Source organism: Chlorocebus sabaeus, chromosome 13 (assembly GCF_047675955.1).
Source record: "Chlorocebus sabaeus isolate Y175 chromosome 13, mChlSab1.0.hap1, whole genome shotgun sequence".
NCBI lineage: Eukaryota > Metazoa > Chordata > Mammalia > Primates > Cercopithecidae > Chlorocebus > Chlorocebus sabaeus.
In genome coordinates this window covers 91,688,218-91,711,176 of record NC_132916.1, presented here as the reverse complement: position 1 = coordinate 91,711,176, position 22,959 = coordinate 91,688,218, and the positions used below count along the sequence as shown (strand labels likewise).

Below are 22,959 nucleotides of genomic sequence, written 5' to 3'. Positions count from 1 at the left end.
ACATTCCCCCAGTTTCCCACCTTTGTAGCCTAAAACTGCTTTCCTATGTCCTGTCTTTATCTACAAATTGATTGTTCTTTGTTAAAGATGGCTTGTAAGCCAGAGTTCTAAGCCACTGTTTTGAGTTACTTTTTGTTGAGGTTTCTCCTGTGATATGTGCTGCATACATTAATAAACTTGTTTTTCTCTTGTTAATCTGTCTTTTGTTCTAGTGGTCTGTCCCAACAGGAACTTACATGGGTTGAGAAAAAATTTTTTTCCTTCCTGACAGTTTTTGGCAATGCAGATGGGACTTTCTGGGATACCCCATCCACTCTGGAACCTTCAGATGAAATCCTAGCAAAACTGGCAGAAGCTGGTAAAAGGTAAGAATTCTTACCAAACTCAGCTCTCCCAGATATCTGTCTATAGCAGCCAGTCAAGAAAGGAAGCTGAAATTTTTCCTGGTCCTTCTTTTCCATATTCAGATTGGTAGAAGAAAAAAATTTGTACAATTCTTTGAATTTTTGACTCTTCTGGGTTTGGTTTTGGCAACCTATTCATTATTATCTTTAGCCTCCTTGAAAAGGTCATTGTTTTCTATTGTCTTTTGCATCATTTGTTGTAAGGAGGAGAATCACAGTATAGAACGCAGACATAGGTCATATAAGCCTGTTGTTCCAGCCACCCTCTCAGGCTGATGAGTTTATGGTTCTCACCAGACTGGTGTCTGTTTAGACAAACTTTGCTAAGGGTCCCCAGTAAGAAAAAGAAAGGATGAGGTTCACCTTTTGTCTTGTTTTATGTTGTGAGAGCTTGGCTTTTATGACCACTAAGAACACTCTCTCTGGTCTCTGCCAGGTCGGGGGGCACAAGCGTGTTGGCTTGTGTCAGGCAGCCAGGTGAACAGGGTGGGAACCCAAGACACAAGTGACAAGCAGAGTTCTCTTTGTCTGATGCAGCTCAGGGGAGTTTGTCTGAATAAGAGATGCCAGTCCATAAGCAGCCTTTGGCGTTTCAAACTTTGTTGCTTAGTTCATACTGGGAGAGTCCTATCCCAGTAGTGCCTGCGTGGTGTCACAGATTAGCAGGTCTGTGACTGGAGCTGTCTCTGTGGGAGGCTTGAAACACCATTTTCACACAACTATTCTGTCTGCAGAGCAATGAAGGTCTTTGTTTTCTTAGGCTATCTTTGGGAGAAGCTTTGGATATCGAGGGAGATTTGATCTTTCGCAGACTTTTTGAGGAAGCCTCCGGCAACCATGGTTAAGCTATAAAAGGCTTCTTGGTTGTTTTTTTTTTTTTTTTTTTTTTTTTTGTAGAGACAGGGTCTTGCTCTGACACCCAGGCTGGGATACAGTGGCACAATCAGCTCACTGAAGCCTTGAACTCCTGGGCTTAAGCAATCCTCCCATCTCAACCTCTTGAGTAGCTGGGACTACAGGCGCATGTTACTGTACAAGCTAATTTTTGTATTTTTTGTAGAGATGGTGTCTTGCCATATTGCCCAGGCTGATGTCAAACTCCTGGCCTTGACAGATCCTCTCACTTCAGCCTCCCAAAATGCTGGGATTTATAGGCGTGAGTAACCCTGCATGGCTGACTTGTTTTAAACCATAAAAACAGCTTATTGGTCTAGAATAGCAGTTCCCAGCCTTTTTGGTACCAAGGACTGGTTTTGTGGCAGACAGTTCTTCCACGAAAAGGAGGATGGTTTTAGGATGATTCAAGCTCATTACATTTATCATTAGATCCTCATAAGCCCACAACCTAGATCACATGCAGTTTACAACAGGGTTCACACTTCTATAAGGATCTAATGCCGCTTCTGATCTGACAGGAGGCGGAGCTCAGACAGTAATGTTCACTTGAACCCTGCTCATCTCCTACTGAGAGGCCAAGTTCCTAACAGGCCACAGACTGGTACTGGTTTGTGGTTCAGGAGTTGGGGATCCCTGGTCTAGAGTCACATTAAAATGGGTATACCTTTAAAAATTTGAGCTTTTATATCGAAAAATGATTTTTTTTTTTTGAATTTTAAAGGCAGCATTCATTCTAAACAAATGTCTTACTGGTACTTACGGTAAAATAAAATTTAAAAGAGGGCGTAAAAGAGTATCAAGTCTAGTCTAAAAAAGAAAAAAATAAACAAAAGTCAGACTAAAGACCGAAGTTAATATCCACACCTGCTATGGATTCCTTCTCACCTACCTATTGTCTCCTTTTCTCCCAACTGCCTGACGTTGATCTACCAGAAGATCTTCCGATCTCTGGGTCCCTGACTTAAAAATCCAGTCTCATCCTCTGAACAAATTCTTTTAATCTTAAAACTCCTCCAACTTCCCCAGGAAATCTTTTAAATGCCCAGTTGCCTACTAACTTGCCTTCCTCTGAAAGATTTACAGAAAGTACTCCACTGATATACAGGGCCGGGGTGTATAGGTTACTTGTGTAAATACTGCCAACCAGGAAGTAAACAGAACACTGTCTCAGGGAACTGGCAGCCAGGCTGGCTTTGCTGTACCTACATTCCACCTACTTTCCAGGGCTCTATAATCAACTCCATCAGCTCCAGGCCTTCCTATATTTTGGGTCCCCACTACAAAAATATTCCTTAAGACTGTCCTGTGCTCCAGGAAAAGAAAAACTTAAAAAAAAAATACCCTGGATCTTTCATAACAGACAAATATGTCCTAAAACTCCTTCTTGGAGAAAAACTTCTGTCCTTTCTCAGTCCCTCAGAGATGTAAATCTTACCATGTCTTTGAAATTTAAACATTCAAGGAGTTAACTAAAACAACCCCCACATACATTTGAGACTAAAGAGAAAAAGGCGGCCCAGGGGGAGAAGAGTTTGTTTTTTTAAACACACTGCTATAAAAACTCCTTTACCCCAAATTTAGTGCATACCCTCCATAAGATTACCTACAAAGGGCAAATGAAAAATTTTAAGTCTTCCTCAGAAATACTAGTAAAAAGTTTGGCCATCTAAACAGGTAACCTTAATTTATTCTATCTGCCAAATATACAACTTGCATTCAACTATTCTTTTATAAATTAGTGAGTTTTTAGGGCACGCCCAAGATGGCCGAATAGGAACAGCTCCAGCCTCCAGCTCCCAGTGTGAGTGACACAGAAGATGGGTGATTTCTGCATTTTCAACTGAGGTACCGGGTTCATCTCACTGGGGAGTACTGGACAATCAGTGCTGGTCAGCTGGTGCAGCCCGACAAGCAAGAGCTGAAGCAGGGCGAGGCATCTCCTCACCTGGGAAGCCCAAGGGGGAAGGGAATCCCTTTTACTAGCCAAGGGAAACCGAGACACACAACACCTGGAAAATTGGGTAACTCCCACCCTAATACTGCTCTTTACCAAGGGTCTTAGTAAATGGCACACCAGGAGACTATATCTCACACCTGGCCAGGAGGGTCCCACGCCCACGGAGCCTCCCTCATTGCTAGTACAGTAGTCTGAGATTTAACTGCAAGGCAGCAGCATTGGCGCCTGCCATTGCTGAGGCTTAAGTGGGTAAACAAAGCCATAGGAAGCTCAAACTGGGTGGAGCCCACCACAGGTCAAGGAGGCTGGCCTGCCTCTGTAGACTCCACCTCTGGGGACAGGGCATAGCTAAACAAAAAGCAGCAGAAACCTCGGCAGAGGTAAATACCCGTGTCTGATAGCTTTGAAGAGAACAGTGGATCTCCTAGCATGGAGGTTCAGATCTGAGAATAGACAGACTGCCTGCTCAAGTGAGTCCCTGACCCCTGAGTAGCCTAACCGGGAGACATCGCCCATTAGGTGCAGACCAACACCTCACACCTCACATGGTGGGGTACACCCCTGAGACGAAGCTTCCAGAGCGAGAATCAGACAGCAACACTCGCTGTTCAGCAATACTCTACCTTCTGCAGCCTCCACTGCTGATACCCAGGCAAAGAGGGTCTGCAGTGGACCTCAAGCAAACTCCAACAGACCTACAGCTGAGGGTACTGACTGTTAGAAGGAAAACTAACAAACAGAAAGGACACCCATACCAAAACCCCATTAGTACGTCACCATCATCAAAGACAAAAGGCAGATAAAACCATAAAGATGGGGAAAAAGCAGTGCAGAAAAGCTGGAAATTCAAAAAATCAGAGCGCATCTCCCCCTCCAAAGGAACGCAGCTCATCACCAGCAACGGAACAAAGCTGGACGGAGAATGACTTTGATGAGTTGAGAGAAGAAGGCTTCAGCCGACCAAACTTCTCAGAGCTAAAGGAGGAACTATGTAACCAGCGCAAAGAAACTAAAAACCTTGAAAAAAGAATGAATGAAGGGATAACTAGAATAATCAATGCAGAGAAGACCTTAAAATAACTGACAGAGATGAAAACCATAACACGAGGACTACGTGACAAATGCACAAGCTTTAGTAACCGACTCGATCAACTGGAAGAAAGAGTATTAGTGATTGAAGATTAAATGAATGAAATGAAGTGAGAAGATAAATGTGGAGAAAAAAGAGTAAAAAGAAATGAATAAAGCCTCCAAGAAGTATGGGATTATGTGAAAAGACCAAATCTACGTCTGATTGGTGTGCCTGAAAGTGATGGGGAAAATGGAACCAAGTTGGAAAATACTCTGCAGGATAACATCCAGGAGAACTTCCCCAACCTAGTAAGGCAGGCCAACATTCAAATTCAGGAAATACAGAGAATGCCACATAGATACTCCTCGAGAAGAGCAACTCCAAGACACATAATTGTCAGATTCACCAAAGTTTAAGACACACACAGGCTCAAAATAAAGACACGGAAGAAGATCTACCAAGCAAATAGAAAAACAACAACAAAAAAGCAGGGGTTGCAATTCTAGTCTCTGATAAAACAGACTTTAAACCATCAAAGATCAAAAGAGACAAAGAAGGCCATTACATAATGGCAAAGGGATCAATTCATCAGGAAGAGCTAACTATCCTAAATATATATGCACCCAATACAGGAGCACCCAGATTCATAAAGCAAGTCCTTAGAGACTTACAAAGAGACTTAGACTCCCATACAATAATAATGGGAGACTTTAGCACCCCACTGTCAACATTAGACAGATCATGGAGACATAAAGTTAACAAGGATATCCAGGAATTGAACTCAACTCTGCACCAAGCGGACCTAATAGACATCTACAGAATTCTCCACCCCAAATCAACAGAATATACATTCTTCTCAGCACCACGTCGCACTTATTCCAAAATTGACCACATAGTTGGAATTAAAGCACTCCTCAGCAAATGTACAAGAACAGAAATTATAACAAACTGTCTCTCAGACCACAGTGCAATCAAACTAGAACTCAGGACTAAGAAACTCAATCAAAACCGCTCAACTACATGGAAACTGAACAACCTGTTCCTGAATGACTACTGGGTACATAACGAAATGAAGGCAGAAATAAAGATGTTCTTTGAAACCAATGAGAACAAAGATACAACATTACCAGAATCTCTGGGACACATTTAAAGCAGTGTGTAGAGGGAAATTTACAGTACTAAATGCCCACAAGAGAAAGCTGGAAACATCTAAAATTGACACTCTAACATCACAATTAAAAGAACTAGAGAAGCAAGAGCAAACGCATTCAAAAGCTAGCAGAAGGCAAGAAATAACTAAGATCAGAGCAGAACTGAAGGAGATAAAGACACAAAAAACCCTCCAAAAAATCAATGAATCCAGGAGATGGTTTTTTGAAAAGAGCAACAAAATTGATAGACTGCTAGCAAGACTAATAAAGAAGAAAAGAGAGAAGAATCAAACAGACACAATAAAAAAATGATAAAGGGGATATCACCACCGACCCCACAGAAATACAAACTACCATCAGAGAATACTATAAACACCTCTACGCAAATAAACTAGAAAACCTAGAAGAAATGGATAATTTCCTGGACACTTACACTCTTCCAAGACTAAACCAGGAAGAAGCTGAATCCCTGAATAGACCAACAGCAGGCTCTGAAAATGAGGCAATACTCCAAGACCAGATAGATTCACAGCCTAATTCTACCAGAGGTACAAGGAAGAGCTGGTACCATTCCATCTGAAACTATTCCAATCAACAGAAAAAGAGGGAATCCTCCCTAACTCATTTTATGAGGCCGACATCATCCTGATAACAAAGCCTGGCAGAGACACAATAAAAAAAGAGAATTTTAGACCAATATCCCTGACGAACGCCGATGCAAAAATCCTCAATAAAATACTGGCAAACCGAATCCAGCAGCACATCAAAAAGCTTATCCACCATGATTAAGTCGGCTTCATCCCTGGGATGCAAGGCTGATTCAACATATGCAAATCAATAAATGTAATCCAGCATATAAACAGAACCAAAGACAAAAACCATATGATTATCTCCATACATGCAGAAAAGGCCTTTGACAAAATTCAACAGCCCTTCATGCTAAAAAACTCTCAATAAATTCGGTATTGATGTAACATATCTCAAAGTAATAAGAGCTATTTATGACAAACCCACAGCCAATATCATACTGAATGGGCCAAAACTGGAAGCATTCCCTTTGAAAACTGGCACAAGACAGGGATGCCCTCTTTCACCACTCCTATTCAACATAGTGTTGGAAGTTCTGGCTAGGGCAATCAGGCAAGAGAAAGAAATAAAGGGTATTCAGATAGGAAAAGAAGACAAATTGTCCCTGTTTGCAGATGACATGATTGTATATTTAGAAAACCCCATCATCTCAGCCCAAAATCTCCTTAAGCTGATAAGCAACTTCAGCAAAGACTCAGGATAGAAAATCAATGTGCAAAAATCACAAGCATTCTTATACACCAGTAACAGACAAACAGAGAGCCAAATCAGGAATGAACTTCCATTCACAATTACTTCAAAGAGAATAAAATACCTAGGAATCCAACTTACAAGGGATGTAAAGGACCTCTTCAAGGAGAACTACACACCACTGCTCAGTGAAATAAAAGAGGACACAAACAAATGGAAGAACATACCATGCTCATGGATAGGAAGAATCAATATCGTGAAAATGGCCATACTGCCCAAGGTAATTTATAGATTCAATGCCATCCCCATCAAGCTACCATGACTTTCTTCATACAATTGGAAAAAACCGCTTTAAAGTTCACATGGAACCAAAAAAGAGCCCGCATTGCCAAGACAATCCTAAGTCAAAAGAACAAAGCTGGAGGCATCACACTACCTGACTTCAAACTATACTACAAGGCTACAGTAACCAAAACAGCATGGTACTGGTACCAAAACAGAGATACAGACCAATGGAATAGAACAGAGTCCTCAGAAATAATACCACACATCTACAGCCATCTGATCTTTGACAAACCTGAGGAAAAAAAAGAAGTGGGGAAAGGATTCCCTATTTAATAAATGGTGCTGGGAAAATTGACTAGCCATAAGTAGAAAGCTGAAACTGGATCTTTTCCTTACTCCTTATACGAAAATTAATTTAAGATGGATTAGAGACTTAAATGTTAGACCTAATACCATAAAAACGCTAGAAGAAAACCTAGGTAACATCATTCAGGACATAGGCATGGGCAAGGGCTTCATGTTTAAAACACCAAAAGCAATGGCAACAAAAGCCAAAATTGACAAATGGGATCTAATTAAACTAAAGAGCTTCTGCACAGCAAAAGAAACTACCATCAGAGTGAACAGGCAACCTACAGAATGGGAGAAAATTTTTGCAATCTACTCATCTGAGAAAGGGAACTTACAAAGAACTCAAAACAAATTTACAAGAAAAAAACAACCCCATCAAAAAGTGGATAAAGGATATGAACAGACATTTCTCAAAAGAAGATATTCATACAGCCAACAGACACATGAAAAAATGCTCATCATCACTCGCCATCACAGAAATGCAAATCAAAACCACAATGAGATACCATGTCACACCAGTTAGAAGGGCCATCATTAAAAAGTCAGGAAACAACAGATGCTGGAGAGGATGTAGAGAAATAGGAACACTTTTACACTGTTGGTGGGACTGTAAACTAGTTCAACCATTGTGGGAAACAGTATGGCGATTCCTCAAGGATCTAGAAATACCATTTGATCCAGCCATCCCATTACTGAGGATATCCCCAAAGGATTATAAATCATGCTGGTATAAAGACACATGTACACGTATGTTTACTGCAGCACTATTCACAATAGCAAAGACTTGGAATCAACCCAAATGTCCATTAGTGACAGACTGGATTAAGAAAATGTGGCACATATACACCATGGAATATTATGCAGCCATGAAAAAGGATGAGTTCATGTCCTTTGCAGGGACATGGATGCAGTTGGAAACCATCATTCTCAGCAAACTATCGCAAGAACAGAAAACCAAATACCGCATGTTCTCATTCATAGGTGGGAATTGAACAATGAGATCACTTGGAAACAGGAAGGGGAGCATCACACACCGGGTCCTATAGTGGGGAGGGGGTGGGGGGAGGGATAGCATTAGGAGATATACCTAATGTAAATGACGAGTTAATGGATGCAGCACACCAACATGGCACATGTATATATATATATGTAACAAACCTGCACGTTGTGCACATGTACCCTAGAACTTAAATTAAAAAAAAGAAAACAGAAAAAAGACAACCTTTTCTTAGGTGAATTCATCTATGTCCTAAGCACCTGCCATCACGAGTGGAAGTGTGAAATATACTTTAGATTGCATCCTCTTGACTAAGTGCCCTTGCACTAGGTACATGATTAAGGCAGTTAAGTGATAACTGCAAGAGCAAATGGTCAGCAAGTGATAAGGAACTCATTATATGATACTCTGAGGGCTGCATGGTTTGGGAAGTGTGTATGCTAGAGAAATTTATTAAATTTCATTCTATATAAAAAAAATTAGTGAGTTTTATATTATTGTGCCTGTCTCATGGCTAAAACTTTAAAATGAAATCTATATGATCTCTGCATTATGTTTATGTACATCTGTGTGTGTGTGTGTGTGTATATGTATACATATTTTTTTCTACCTCTGGATGGTACTGTCAAAAGTAATTCATAAAAGAGCACTATTTAATTGGCTTAAAGAAAAAGAAGCACTTACATAAATTAAGAATTCCAAAAACTCTCAGAAATATAGAAACTAACCCAAATGCTTTTCAAGTTCATGTGTCTCAGGTAAATCTGGTATATGATTAGTTTAACATTATTGACTTAATAAAAATAGGCATGCCTTCAGAGTTGTCAACAGTAAGTATAATGCAGACATACAACCCTTATGCTACCTGGGTTTACTAGTCAAATAAGTATCTCTGCTAGATATTTAAAATTAAAGACCTAGGAGTTCATTCCCAAATCAAATGTGCAAGTCGAAGTACAGTATCCACTATTCCATGTATATTAAGCACAGCAGGAAAAGAAAAACATGCATTTAACTTTGCTGCTTGCCTAACATGCATGTGTTGTAAAAATAGTTAACAGGAAAATAAGATGATGACTAGCTGTTTAATGGCTCATGAATTTTCATGAGCAATCCAAGCATAATTGTTAATAACAAGTACATTAAATAAATATTAGTGGGATAAAACTTATAGTCTTCAATGATGATTATGTTTTATGTTTGTAGAAAAAAATTAGTTACCCAAATCTTTTTGGTGTAACTTACATCCTTGGGGTTTTGCTAAGTTAAATAATAAATATTCATTGAATATCTAGATCATTTCCAAATATACTGAAACACTAACTTATGTTTCATAGACTCATCTTGCTGAATGTAAGATTATCTACCTTGGCGTCTTAATTTTTACAGAGAAACAAATCACCTGTTCTTATTGTCACATTAAAAAAACTATAAAAATATGCTTCTAGAAATCATGAAATGATAATCTACAAAATGCTGGTATATGACAGGTCATAGCTGCTTTGTAGTTTTCATAAGAAATTAATGTTACTAAGGATTAAAAGTTCTAATATACATATATTTAAAACTACTAAAGATTAGGGAAACAACTTTGTATGCAAAATATACAAGAAAAATAATACACAGTTTTGGTAAGCAAAGTTATGAGGAATGAAGATATGTTTTTGTTAAAGGAAAAAGAATAATTAAATTTGTACTAAAGTAGAATGACAGACTGTTTTAGAATGAAAAAGGAGAATGAAGAACAAAAAAATGAATGAATATAGAAAGCTTGGAGAGGGAGAGAGAAATTTAGAATGCATGAATATCTTATGTGTCTAAGCAGAAGATAAACAGAATGTATTTATTATAAGGGTTTTAAAAATGAGCCTTAATGTCAGAAGTACAGTGGATAAAACTAGAAACTGGTTTTCTCTTTTAAAACAACAAAGCTTTCTTGGAGCACTGGTCTGCTCTTGATAAGAGATTATAAAAGATTTTCTTTACCTTTAAGTTAATTTATGTAGAAAGCAAAGATTTTGTGTTTCAGTAAAATAACTTCCTGTGTTTCCTACGGTCTCTATCAGTTCTTTGATTACTTAAGGAAACTGAGTCTTCTCACTATGCGATTTTCTGTATTTGCCTTTAGAATCTACTTTGGATAACCAAGTATTGTTTCATAATGACCTGTGATCCTATTTAATCAAATGTTTTAAACTTCTTGACATTTTTGACAACTTCCCCAAATCAAATTATATATTAAATTCTTTTGACTTCCAACTAGCTTTGGGATGTTCCAGAGGGCCCTGGAAAATCTCAAAAGAATCTGTTCTTTCTCCCAGATAAATTCAAAGGAATTAGGCTTATTTGACATGATAAATTGTATGGGAATCACTGACAAAGACAATGTTTAATCTTCTTTGAGTTATTTTTGTATGGCTATGTTATTAACAAATGTTCCAGAAGTTGTATACAATTCCTAAAAATCTGGTATGCCTTGGTATGTTGTTATCGGTAATTATTCTAGTTAATATCTTAAAATGTTGTATTGTCACAAAAATAACCAAATTTCCATATCAAGTGCATTATAATGAACTCTCATCAGATGTTTAACCATGGCAAGTTTAAAGTCTTGTCATCCACAGAGAGTTAATTCTTTTACTCTGTTACTTTCCTAAGAGCTTTTGTAAGCAACTATAAATATGAAGTGTTTTATCTTCAGAAAGATTCATGGAAAGGACTCTGACAAGTACAGGTTTCTGATAACTTCAAGATTATACCATTTGGCCGGGTAATAATTTTTCAGAATTCTAATGAAAAGAATGACTGGTTCATAGAAATGCTAACCCAACATCAAGCAGAACAAGAATTAATTACATGGGACTAAATTTAAACTGATGAAGAATTCTTTTCAGGGACTTTGTTTAAAACACTGCTGATTCTTTAATATTGTGTAAGAGAAGTTTTTCTCTTAAGCTATCCACAGCTTAGAGCAATTTGGTAAATTATACTTTTGTAAACAGAAATGAAATATTTATATCTTTTTTTCCTCTCTCTCTCCAGAAACCATTAGTTGAGTATTCTTATTTTCATAGCTATGTAAGTATTTGCATAAGTTCAGTAAGAATCTGTTCTCTTTAACACAACTGGAAACGTCAGTTACATTTCCAAGGCTTTGACTGGAATATCATATTTCAGAATGTGCATCAAATCAGATATAATCAGACAGTTTCAAAAAATACATTGACTTTCTGATGCCAATAAAGTCCCTTGGAAAAAACTGGCTTGGTACCTTATATACAAGGTTTCCTTACAGATGAGTAAGAAATGTCACTTCCTGGCAAGCCCAGGAGCCTCAGAATATTTGGGGGATCTCTAGAAAATAAAAGAATTTACCTGGATCTATCGGTATCGGAGGCAAAAATCTGAAGCAAGCCTTTGGCATGTATTCCTAGCCTGGAGAGGCTAATAAAGGGCCAGTCTGAGAATCCTTATGACAAGTTCCAGCAACACGGACTTATAAAAGAGCCTATATGATTAATCACTATTCTTGCTGCACTTTTTATGCAAATAACCAAGCCAAGTTTAATGAGACTAGACTTATTTTTGCCAACAAATTGGTCTTATTGTGATTATCTCTGCTATAAATCGGGGTGACTGCAGAGAGAAAAATACTGCGCTTCATTAGAAAACTGTAACACACCCTTGTAGATATCAGATTCTAGCCTTGTTCTTTATCTCTGGGGTTTTATTATTTACATGTAATCTAGTCTAGATCTCTGTCTATAATTCTCCAAACTAGTATTTTGAATTTTTCTCCTACCCTCCTGGCTTGGAATCACTAAAATATTTAACTGCCCTTTTCCTAAAATCCTAATAAGCTGAAGCTGAATAACTTGATATAAACTGCAGAGAATCACCACAACAGCTCATATATGGTCAATTTTCATGCCAATTGCTGCATGGGCCACATACTTCATAACTAGATACTCAAACTGTAAAAAATGCTTTGAGACCAACATCTAGAACTCTTGACTAGCTGCTCTTAGGATTCAGAAATTAGTATATAGACTACTCCTACCATTAACTTTTGTTTTTCTTTTGTTTCCACAGAAATGCCTCTTATTAAATCACCATATAGAGGCCTAACTTTGATGACAGCACACCTGCAATATCTCCTGAAATGACACACACTGCTTAATTGAATTGACCTGTTCTCAGCACTATGACAATGATTTGATATGGGGCAATGTACTTAAATTTGTTCAGTTGCACTTGTTCCAATCGATGTTTTTCTCTTCCTCTGCCAATCTCTGATCTCACAATCTCTAATCCAAATCTCTTCAAAGCTATCAACTCGGAGAGTCTTAAGCCACCATTTTGAGTTACTTTGTGTTGTGGTTTCTCCCGCATTGTGTACTGCACGTGTTAATAAACTTGTTTTTCTCTTACTACTCTGTCTTTTGTTATGGGGTCTGTCTCAACTAAAAACTCATGAGGGTTGAGGAAAAAATTATTTTTCCTCCCTGACAGTACTTAACAAAGAAATGGCCTTCACTATTCAACTGTCTCCTGAAGAAAACAAACAGAAAACCCAAACATCTCCCATCCCATTTTCACCACTATCCACAAAATCTCAACAGCAAATAAAACATAGACAACTTAATGACTTAATATCTGGACTTCACCTGGGGAAAGCAGATTTTACATAAGCACGCTACTAATATTTTCTTGACATGTGATACTTTCAGGTTATGTCTATTTGTACATTTAGGTAAAAAATTTATAAATATGAATATGATTGAAATGCCTAAGAAACTTATTTTAGCCCAATATTTTGGCAATTTCTTACCTCCTTCTGTAGAATTTCTTCTCAAACTTGAAACTTATTTTAGCCCAATATTTTGGCTATTTCTTACCTCTTTCTGTAGAATTTCTTCTCGAACTTGAGAAACTACAAAAGACTCTTGTTTACTCTGCAGCTCATTAACTTGACTTTGGAAATGTCTTATAAGTACCTAGGAAATTGTTAGAAGTGCTGAGTTAATAAAGCTCCTCCTTGAACACTATCTGAAAAATACAAGAAAGCCAACTCACAAAAGGAAACTTATATACTGTTGGCGGGAATGTAAGTTAGTACAACTACTATGGAAAAAAATTATAGAGATTTCTCAAAAAACTAAAACCAAAATTACTGTATTATCCAGCAATTCCACTACTGGGTATCTATCCAAAGGAAAAGAAATTTGTATATCAAAGGGACATCTGGCACTTGCATGTTTATTGCAGCACTATTCACGATAGTCAAGATATGGAATCAACCTACGTTCCCATCAACAGACGAAAAGAAATGTGGCATATATACCCAATGGAATACAATTCAGCCTTAAATAAGAAGGAAATAATGTCATATGCAGCACAATGGATGGAATTGAAAGTCATTATGTTAAGTAAGCTAGGCACAGAAAAATATTGCACGTTCTCACTCATACATGAGAGCTAAAACACTTGATCTCATGAACACAGAGAATAGAACAACAGATACCAGAGATGGGAGTGGGGGGTTGGGAAGGATGAAGAGAGGTTGGTTATGGGTACAAACACACAGTTAGATAGATGAAATAAGTTCTAATGTTTAATAGCAGACCAGAGTGACTATACTTAGCAACAATATTGTGTGTATTTCAAGGTAACTAGAAGAGAGGGTTTGAAGTGATACCAAGACATAAAAATGAATGCTCAAGGTGACAGAAATCCCAGTTACCCTGACTTGATCATTACACATTCTTTGCATGTAGCAAACACTCATATGTATCCCATAAATAATCTAAATCATTATATATCAATAAAAGGGGGAAAATAAATACGAACATTTTTCATGACTAGAAAAAGTCCTTTTAAAATAAAGCTCTATAAAGTCTACACATTTGGAAAAAGGTAGACAACATTATCTTTATACTCTGTAGTTAAGTGTGATAGTTTTTATTTAAGAACTATTGATTAAATATAACACAAGCCTCATAATATCTGTGAAATAATGTCAGTCTCATATTTTTAGGTAAACTGAAATACATGAACAGATACTTCCATTAAGAAACTAAGAGAAATTGGGAAAAATTTATCTTTAATGCTGTACTTTCAATGATCAGACTATGCTGACTTCTCTTTAATTCAATTTTATAATATTACATTTATAACTCTGGGAAAATAACATTTATGGCACTACGGCATCATAATACTACCTTTCCTACCTCTCCCAGACTATTCCTTACTACAAAATCACTTGATAGAATGCTTACAGTTGTCTTCTGACACTCTATTCCTATGGAGGATAAGGCCAGACAGGTTCTCTGTAAGGCTGTATGGATTGTTACTTTCAAAAGGCACTTTAAGTATTTTTCATTAACGTAGTCAAACAGTCCTTTTTTTCCTCAGCGATCTGAAGTTAAGTTACAGACTTCATTACATTTTGCCCCTAAATACTTCAAATGTCACTTTGGGAGGCCAAAGTGCACAGATCACTTGAGGTCAGAAGTTTGAGACCAGCCTGGCCAACATGGTGAAACCCCATCTCTACCAAAAATGTAAAAATTAGCCAGGCATGGTGGTGCGCACCTGTAATCCCAGCTACTTGGAAGGCTGAGGCAGGAGAATCGCTTGAACCTGAGAGGCAGAGGTTGCAGTGAGCTAAGATAGTCTGGGTGACAGAAAGAGACTGTCTCAAACAAAACCTTCAAATGCTTCAACATACATCTCTTTAGAATAAGGGTATTTCTCACAAAACCATAACATTTTATACCTAAGAAAATTTATAGTAATTTCTTAGTATCAATAGCCAGTCCATATTCAAACTTCCCCAATTGAGGAATTTATTTTTAATTAAGATGGTATTAAATAATTATACTTGGTGAGATAATTCTTTCTTGATGTTTTTCTCCCTGAGCTTCCTTCTTAAAATTGAAGCCTACAGACAAGATGAACACAATAAACATTCATATACTTTTCAACTTGATAACCCAAAAGGTGGCTGATTTGCCACCTTTGCATTTTATTTTTCTTGGATATACCATTTGAAAGTAGATTGTAGATAAAAGTCCTATTTTAATGTTATTTTTATAAGGGACAAACAGTACAGAAGACAGGCCACAGGGTAACGCTCATAGATATTCTAAGTAGATATACCTATTATTGAAAAAGAAACACACATTTATTTGAGGAAATGCTGATGAGTTGGCAGCATTCCCTTTAATAATTCTTAGAAGACTATGCTCCATCAGAGCGAGAGCTGTGTATCTCTGTGTTCATTATTTTATTCCAGTGACTGACTGTCTATTGACCTGAATCATTATTTGTTCAATAAATAAAAGATCATGGGGCAGGAAGAATGCCTAAGGATAACTGTCAGCTGGGACTTAGAGACTCAGTTCAACATCCAAGTTCAAGTACTACGGTCCTAATCATGTTAGACATATACTTCACCACCTGTGACAACAAATTTAGAGAAAGACTTATTTGAGAAGTATAGGGACAAAACTGTAATAACATTTATATGGTATAGTTTTAAAGTAGAAAAATTAAATACATAGTATTATCTTCTTTAAAAAAATTAAATATATAGTATTTTCTTATTTAAAAAAGAAATCAGGCCAATAATAGTTTCCCATTTCTATCACCACGCTGAAAAAGTTAAAACATTTCCAAGTAAAATGATGTTAACTTTAATCTCATTAAAGTCAAAACAAATTTATTCAAGGTGAAAGATAAAATAGATTTGTCATCTACCTCTTGAGTTGCTATTTTACGATTTAGTTCAGTTACTTTGGAAGAAGAATTTTCTACTGCATTTTGGCAAAGGAGTTTCTCTATTTCTCTCTGATGAGATGCTTTGAGGGATACAATGTATGCTGCAGTATCTTCCTTGACCCTACAGAGCAAATGAACGAAAACCACACATAAAAGCAGCTCTTCAACCTCTAATTCAGACTTAGCACAAAAACAGTGTAAGAAACCTGGAAATTAAGAAAAGGGAAAATGGGCACCAATATTAACTGCACTGTGTTAGGTGCTTTATACATTACTGCCTATGAGTTCTTAGGACCAATCCATGAGCTATTATTTACTGAATTTTATAAGGGCAAACTTGAGGAAATAGTGATACATCTCCACTTTATCTCCAACGTGAGGCTATACCTTCTGAGGGAATCTAGGGTTCCAAAATAACTGTCTGAATTTAAAGCAAAGCACTTGACATTTGATCTTTTAAGATAAACTCCAGATTTCTTGCCCAGATGCTTCACTGGAAAATCACAGCTGCTCCCTTTAGAATCTTCAATGCTTTGTAGGCAGCATTAACCAATTTTCAATCCATGCATGAGACTCCAGGGCTAGTTGCATGTTGTGAGAATGAGACAATCTTTATGGTAATTCTCAGGACATATTATGCTTGAAATATGCAATTAAGTAATTTGGACTGTAAGTGTGAGAGACTATTCATTTGTCTCTGTGATAAAATTTATTCAGAGGCAGTTCAGTAAATGGTTAAAATTATAAATAAAGATTTGATACACTTTCTACAGATAAACATTTTCTCTCTTACTGGAAAGACTTTGAAAATAACAGGATTTAACTTAAAGCATGTATTTTAGTAAACTGCTATATTAATATGGTGCTTCCCAACTACAGACAAATTTAACCATTGTTTATTTCACCATATGAATATTTCTCCATGGAAACAGTGTGATTAGGGTCCTAGGAAAAGAATAAAAACCTAAATTAAAGCACATAGAATTGAATGATAGTAAAAAGTCTAAATATGGGGCTAGAAAAGTTTATTCTTCACTTCTCAGGTCCAGACTTATCTAAAAAACAGATTAACAATATTAACAAATTTTATATGATGTACAGGAAAATTCATGGGAAAACCTGAATTTTAAATTCTTTCCTGGAAAGAATGTGGTTCTTCTTAAACAGTTTCATGCTACTATCATAATATTCAGGACTTAAGAAACAAGGTTTCCATTTGGTAGCAATATGACTGCCATATGCTAACAACACAACTCACTCACTGCCATGGCTGCCAGTCAAGAAGCATTTGTTGGGTGTTTCCCATGCTCCTTCTGCTCCTACAGCACACTGCTGTGGGGATGCAAAGAAGCATAATCTTACAGCAGTTCTCAAGGAACTACAAGGCTGGGTATGATTAATCCTTTCTTGGTACATATTAGTAAGTTTTGTAGGAGTTGGGGGCAGGAGAAGGAAATTTCCTGGGAAGTTCCATGAAATGTTATGTGAAGGTAGTACTTATAACAAGAATGAGCAAAAGGCATGAGGAAATGTGACAGATTAGGTAAGTACAGTAGTATTAGAATAGTGACGAGACTTGAGATGCCAGGCAGAGAAATTTAGTCTTGATATTTAAGGAAGTTGGGAGTCACTGGAGAGCAGAATGACCCAGGTGTATGAGTATTTAAAGAATATTAATGATTTTTAAGCAAGATGACTGGGGAAGGTTAAAAAAAAAGGAAGATTGGAGTGGGAAAATTGTATAATGGCAGCACTGGTTTATTAAAGGAAGAATGGAAAACGGGAAACATTTATACCCAAGGAATAACAGAGATAAAGCTGGCCTGGTAATTAAAATAAATATAGACAGGGAATGGGAGCTTGGGAAGAGGAACTAATTTACAGCTAAAAAAAGGAAACTTGAGGTATTGGTGATTCCAAGAGAAACAATCCAATAAATAGTTCCAGGTTTCACATCTGAACTCAGCAAAGAGAATAAACTTTAAAAGTAAATCTAGAAGTCATGGTTCATAGAAGCCATAAGAATGGGTAAGTTTAGCAATGGAGAAAGAACAGAGAATGGACAGAAAACCAAGAGCTGAATGCTGGTACAAAGCCAGGTTTTTGGGGCTGGAGAAGGAAGAAGGGTCAGAATTCAGAAAAAGAAACAGAAAAGGAGTTTTGGTTAGAGCTGCCAAGTCACGGAGGTTAAGGGAGGAAGACATTTCAGGAGAAGTAGTGTGGTCAACACTGTTGAAGAAAATGAGGATGGAGAATATGCCACTGGCCTGGGAAAGGTCATTATTGAGACCAGGTTTAAAAGGGGTGATGATGAAAGCCATATTTAAGGGGAAGTGAGATAGAAATAAAAGAAAAGACTACTTGTGAAAAACGGATACTGAAAGATGGGATTGGAATTTGATCAGGTGAAAAAAAGATCTGAGGATGTCAAAAGACTCAGAGGAAAGAGACAGTGGATAGCAAATGGAGATTGTGAGAAGGAAATGGATGAGTATAAAGTTCCTTAAGGCATGAATGGATGTGATCACAAGGTCAATTTGAAAAGTGATTTTTGAAAAGAGGTCCTTTTCCTTTTAGACTGCCAACTAGCTTTAACAATAACTGTTTTCTGAAAGCAATCTGCCTATAGCAATAATGAACTATGACATTCCTTTGCTAGAAGAGCCCAGTGAGTCAGCTTATTAATATCATATGGGTACACGCCAAAAGGCAAGACTGGCGAGCCCAAGGACACAATTTGGGTTGACACAGAGGTTCAGGTACATCAGAATTTGGGCTACCAGCAGGTAGAAGACCCTATCCTGAAACAGATATATGCTCAGCAATGTAATATAATTTATTAATATTCACTTATGAATTCAGTTCCGGGTCAAACTAATTATCTGGAGGAAATATATCTTATAATTTTTCAATTTTTATCTTATTTTTACAAATATTTATAATTTAACATTTTACCTTCTCATGGAGTTTTCAAATTGATTGATTGCTGCTTCAGATTTCACCTTCAGCTCATTCTTCTCTGAAATTAATCCCTCTAGCTCATTTTTTAATCTGTAGTTTTCTTGTAAAACTTCTGAAACATGGGAATCAGTGAAAGTATGTGGTTGGTAAAGCTTGCTGTCCAGGGTTCCAGAGAAGGAGTTAGCATTCCCTTTACTGGAGTGCAAAACATCTTTCTTTGCCCTTTTGGCAGACATTTCCTCTCTGCCCTTAGAGTTCTGATTTGATAGCATCATTCTTCTTTCTTTCTGAAGCCTCTCCACAGTTTTTGAAAGGTCTTGTATTTCTCTCTTTTTTGCAGCCAGTTCTTCATTGAGTCTTACTAATTTAGCTTTAGCATGAGCCTGTTCCACCTGGAATTCTATAGACTGAAAATCTTTATCATCTTTATCATTTTTCTTGACATCTAATTCAGCATTCTGATGTTTAAGAATGTCTATTTCGGCTTCAAGGTTTCTTACAGTGATCTGATGGGCTTCCTTAATGTCATCAAGTTCCTTCTCCAGTGCTTTAATTCTGGGAGAGTCATGTTGATTCAATTTGCAGGCAAGTAGCTGGTCCTGCTGCTCTAGTCTTTGTTCATACTGAATCTGAAGGAAAGAATCCATGTAATGCCAAACACTTGTTAAACGTTTCATTAGTTGCTGAAGCCCTGCACACTACTGGGTTCTACCTAATCCTTTATTCAGGTACTCATTTATACATTCTGATGTCTACAATTCTGTTTCTTGAGTGAGTCAAATGTATTGAAGTCCTATTCTTTCAGGGCATAACATTATGTATTCTTGACATATGTTATGTAATTTAATAATTGATATGTTGCTTCATAAATATTAACTTACCTATGTTCTTACACACTGCAAAATTTATTTTAAACCTTACAACAAAACCTATTATTATGCAGTCGTTTCCATGCAAACTGTCAGCACACTCTTTGAGGATAAACAGTAAAACAACTGGGGGCACTGAAGTCTTTGGGAAACAGCACATTTTCAACTTTCTAACATCAATTTATTAATTTCATAGAGAGTAAAATGGCCTGGAATTTGTATACTGGAGCTTTAATATTTTGTTTAGTGTTCAGCAAATGAAATAAATAATTTCTCCTACGGAGGAAGGCACCAGCAGTGTTTGCTCATTCATTCAGTGGATATTTACCGAGCTATGACCTTATGCCAGGCAATATGCAGGTTCTAGTAACAAAAAGACTCAGTTCTTATTTTCAAATAGCTCACAGCTTGGTGAGAAGAGCAACATGGCAGCAGCTACAATATCCCATAAGTGCAATAATGGGCCTGTGAACATAGTGCAGTGAGTGCAGAGGAGGCGAGGCTGCCCTAAGTGTCTGGAGGCTTGACAGAAGGTGGGAAGACTACACAGAGACAGCACATTTATGTTCGGTCTTGAGAGATGAGTGTTAATTTGGGGTTAGGTGGAGTCAGGGATGTTTTGGAAGTAGGAAGAGCATATGCAAAGCTGGTCGAATGCTTGGTATATACAGGGAATCAGAAATGAAAAGGGGAAGAGGCAAGTAGTGAGCAAAGGCAGGGGTGGGATGGGGCAGGCGGCTGCAAAAAGAAACAGTGTTTCGATTTAGATATATAAAAGTGGAGTAGGGGGTTGGAGTTGATACCTGAGGGTCTTATTTGGTCGGGGGAACACTAATAATAATTACAATCATTAATTGTTTGCTAGACTCCATGCTGGTAATTGATACCAGCATGTTATCAGGGATCTGTATCTCTATATCTCTCTATCTATCTGTCTATCTCTATCTATCTATCTATCTATCTATCTATCTATCTATCTATCTATCTATCTGTCTGTCTGTCTGTCTGTCTGTCTGTCCGTCCGTCCGTCCGTCCGTCCATCTATCTATGTGTAAAAGAGGGTGGAATGGAAGAAACCCAACCTCCTTGATGTGACCTTAATTACCAGGCCACTGTATTATTTCCCGGTTATCAACCTTCTACTTTTTCTGGAATCTAATGTTCTTTCATTTGTCGCTTTTCTCAGGATATAAATCTGTGGAGAATGGAGATGAACTTCCTAGAACATCTCAGCTCCCTCATCTGCAAAACAGTGTTAACAATATCTACTCCTCGCAGGTGTTTGGAAGGATTATGCAAGATGAACAGAGATCTTTATGAAAGCGTCCAGCATGAATTCCTGACAGGAACCATGTGCTCAACACATTGTTAAAACTAATCTATAACTGTTATTGGTCTCCACATTTTTTTAAAGTAAGTTAAATATGTCCTGTTTCATACTTGGTCTGTTCTAGCACTTGTATTTTCTGATTCATTCCTGTTTCACAAAATAATGGAAAACTCAGAAAGTAAGACATTTCTGGAAGATGCTCCCCTACCCGCTGTTCCTAAAGTGCATACTTCTGTCTTATTCTCTTACCCTTCTCTAGATAAATTTCAGTGAAAATATTTTCAAACATGGTAATTTCTTTTTTCCTTTTGTACTGAATACATATCAGGTGTGTTTTATTCTGCTTTTTCATGACTTAATTTCCACTAATTCTAATATTGAGAGAGGTGATGTAAAGATTATCTTGTGCTTGATTATTCTGTCAGAAATAAAAAGAAAAGTTGCTGAAAGAGAACACCAAAATAGGATGGACTTGGTTTCTTTTGCACCTATTGATACCAGTGGTAAAGGTTTCATGGGAAAGAATGTTTATAGCTATTTGTTAAAGTGAGATCCTAAGAAATGCCAGCCCCCATTGTCTATCTCTGACCTTTATTTATCTCTGAGGCTACTTAGCACTTACCTTCATTTTCTGAAACTGTTGTTCCATGGTACGAAGGCTTTTCTTTGCTTCTTCATCTTTGCCCTCCAGATCAGCTTCTAGCTTTTTTATCCTTTTCTCCATAAATTCTACTGTATTTTTATCCACTGTATCACCAGCTGCTGATGCAGCCAATATTAAAGCAGGTAAAGAATTGGGATATCTTCTCTTCAGAATCCCTTCCATTTCCTTAACCTATTGAGACATATTTTCCACCAAAAAACTCTTAGATTTAATAAATGAATTCAGTAAAGTTTCAGGACACAATCTACAGAAATCAGTAGCATTTCTATATACCAATAACAATCTCGCTGAGGACCAAGTCAAGAACTACCTAGGAATACATTTAACCAAGAAGGTGAAGGATGTGTACCAGGAGAACTACAAAACACTGATAAAGAAAACCGTGACACAAACAAATGGAAAAACATCCCACGTGCATAGACTGGAAGGATCAGTATAGTTAAAAAGACCATACTGCCTAAAGCTATCTACAAATTCAATTCAATTCCTATCAAATTACCAAAGTCACTTTTTACAGAATTAGAAAAACCAACCCTATAATTCATACGGAACCAAAAAAGACGCCGAATAGCCAAAGCAGTCCTAAGCAAAAAGAACAAAGTTGGAGGTATCACATTACCTGACTTCAAATTGTACTACAAGGCTATAGCAGCCAAAACAGCATAGTACTGATAAAAATAGACACATAGATCAATGTAACAGAATAGAGAACCCAGAAATTAAGCCACATGCCTACAATCAACTGATCTTGGACAAAGTCAACAAAAATATACACTAGGGAAAGGACACCCTATTCAATAAACAGTGCTGGGAAAAATGGACTGTCATGTGCAAAAGAACGAAACTGAACTCACACTTCTCACCTTATATAAAAATAAACTCAAGATGCATTAAAGATCTAAGACCTGAAACTATAAAAATCCTAGAAAAATTTCTAAGAAAAACTCTTCTGAACACTGGC

At 37.2% G+C, this 22,959-nt stretch overlaps 1 protein-coding gene across 3 annotated transcripts in view; it reads right to left on the bottom strand.

The window, feature by feature from the left end:
• CEP162 (centrosomal protein 162) overlaps positions 1 to 22,959 on the bottom strand; it is a 108,729-nt gene that overhangs the window by 15,165 nt on the left and 70,605 nt on the right. For all 3 annotated transcript variants that reach the window (XM_008006508.3, XM_008006510.3, XM_008006512.3), the window contains 4 exons: positions 21,957 to 22,169; positions 19,130 to 19,764; positions 16,154 to 16,295; positions 13,291 to 13,389 (listed from right to left, as the gene is read on the bottom strand). In XM_008006508.3, the coding sequence (XP_008004699.3) occupies positions 13,291 to 13,389; positions 16,154 to 16,295; positions 19,130 to 19,764; positions 21,957 to 22,169 (1,089 nt within the window). The remainder of the gene's footprint in view (positions 1 to 13,290; positions 13,390 to 16,153; positions 16,296 to 19,129; positions 19,765 to 21,956; positions 22,170 to 22,959) is intronic.